Source organism: Fukomys damarensis, unplaced genomic scaffold, assembly GCF_012274545.1.
Source record: "Fukomys damarensis isolate Sample0158 unplaced genomic scaffold, DMR_v1.0_HiC HiC_scaffold_13, whole genome shotgun sequence".
Classification (NCBI taxonomy): Eukaryota; Metazoa; Chordata; class Mammalia; order Rodentia; family Bathyergidae; genus Fukomys; species Fukomys damarensis.
In genome coordinates, this window is record NW_022900925.1 from 35,644,042 (window position 1) to 35,644,948 (window position 907).

The window sequence follows — 907 nt, forward strand, 5'->3', positions numbered from 1 at the left end:
GGCCGGCGCGGGTGTGGTTAGCGCGTCTCCATCACATGATGTTTGTGCCGGCGAGGGGCAGCGCGTGCGTGGGTGTCTCATTGTGTCCGAGTCTGGAGCGCGTGTGTGCCTGGGGGAGGGGGTTCAGCTCCCGCCCTGCGGTGCTTCGCTGTGCCATTGGGGCAGGGCCGGGCTGCCGGGCCCCAGCCTGCTGTCTGTCCCCAGGCCGCCTCCTTTTTTGGCTGGGCCTGGGCGCCAGCCTTGTCACTCCTCAGCAATGCAGTGTCAGCCTTGGCAGCCAGTGCCAGATTCCAGGCCTTGGGTGGCGGAAGGTGGCCCAGGGTCCCTCCGCTGGCTGCCAAGGGCCGGCCCCTCCTCCGGGCTGGCTGAGGGGACGGGATGTGGGACGGGTCCTCCTCACCCGGTGGCGGAGCAGCCAGGCCCCAGCCCCCTGTCCCCAGCAGGCCCCACCCTGGACACACCCCTGGGCCGCGTTTTCCTCTGTCTCCACCTCGTTGGAGTTTCCACTCCACCCTTGTGCAGCGGTGTGGACCGGGTGGTCCAGAGCACAGATGTGGGGATGTTTGAGGCTGCTGTCCGTCTCCTGCCCAGTCTAGGGCTCGTGGTTCCGTGTCAGAAGCCTGCCACTTCTTTGTCTGCCCGCTTAGCTCCGGCTGGCACACGCCCGCCCGCCCTGCCTGGTCCTCTCCCTCTGGGCGCCTTGGGTGGCGTTGCTCACACCGTCTTGTCCCTGGCAGGCCTACTCCCAGGATGCCTACCTGAGGGGGCAGGAGCCCTATTCCGGAGAGGCCCGCAGCATCCCCGAGCCGCCCCCGCTCTGCTACCCCCGGAAGACCTACGCCCCACCGGCCCGGCTGTCGGCCTGGGCCACTGTGGTGTCTGAGCCCGCCTCGGCCCTGCCTAGTGA

At 68.9% G+C, this 907-nt stretch overlaps 1 protein-coding gene across 1 annotated transcript in view; it reads left to right on the forward strand.

The window, feature by feature from the left end:
* The window catches only part of Arhgap23 (Rho GTPase activating protein 23), a 37,365-nt gene that overhangs the window by 11,690 nt on the left and 24,768 nt on the right, over positions 1-907 (forward strand). Inside the window, exon 7 of the mRNA XM_033763119.1 lies at positions 738-902. Within this exon, the coding sequence (XP_033619010.1) occupies positions 738-902 (165 nt within the window). The remainder of the gene's footprint in view (positions 1-737; positions 903-907) is intronic.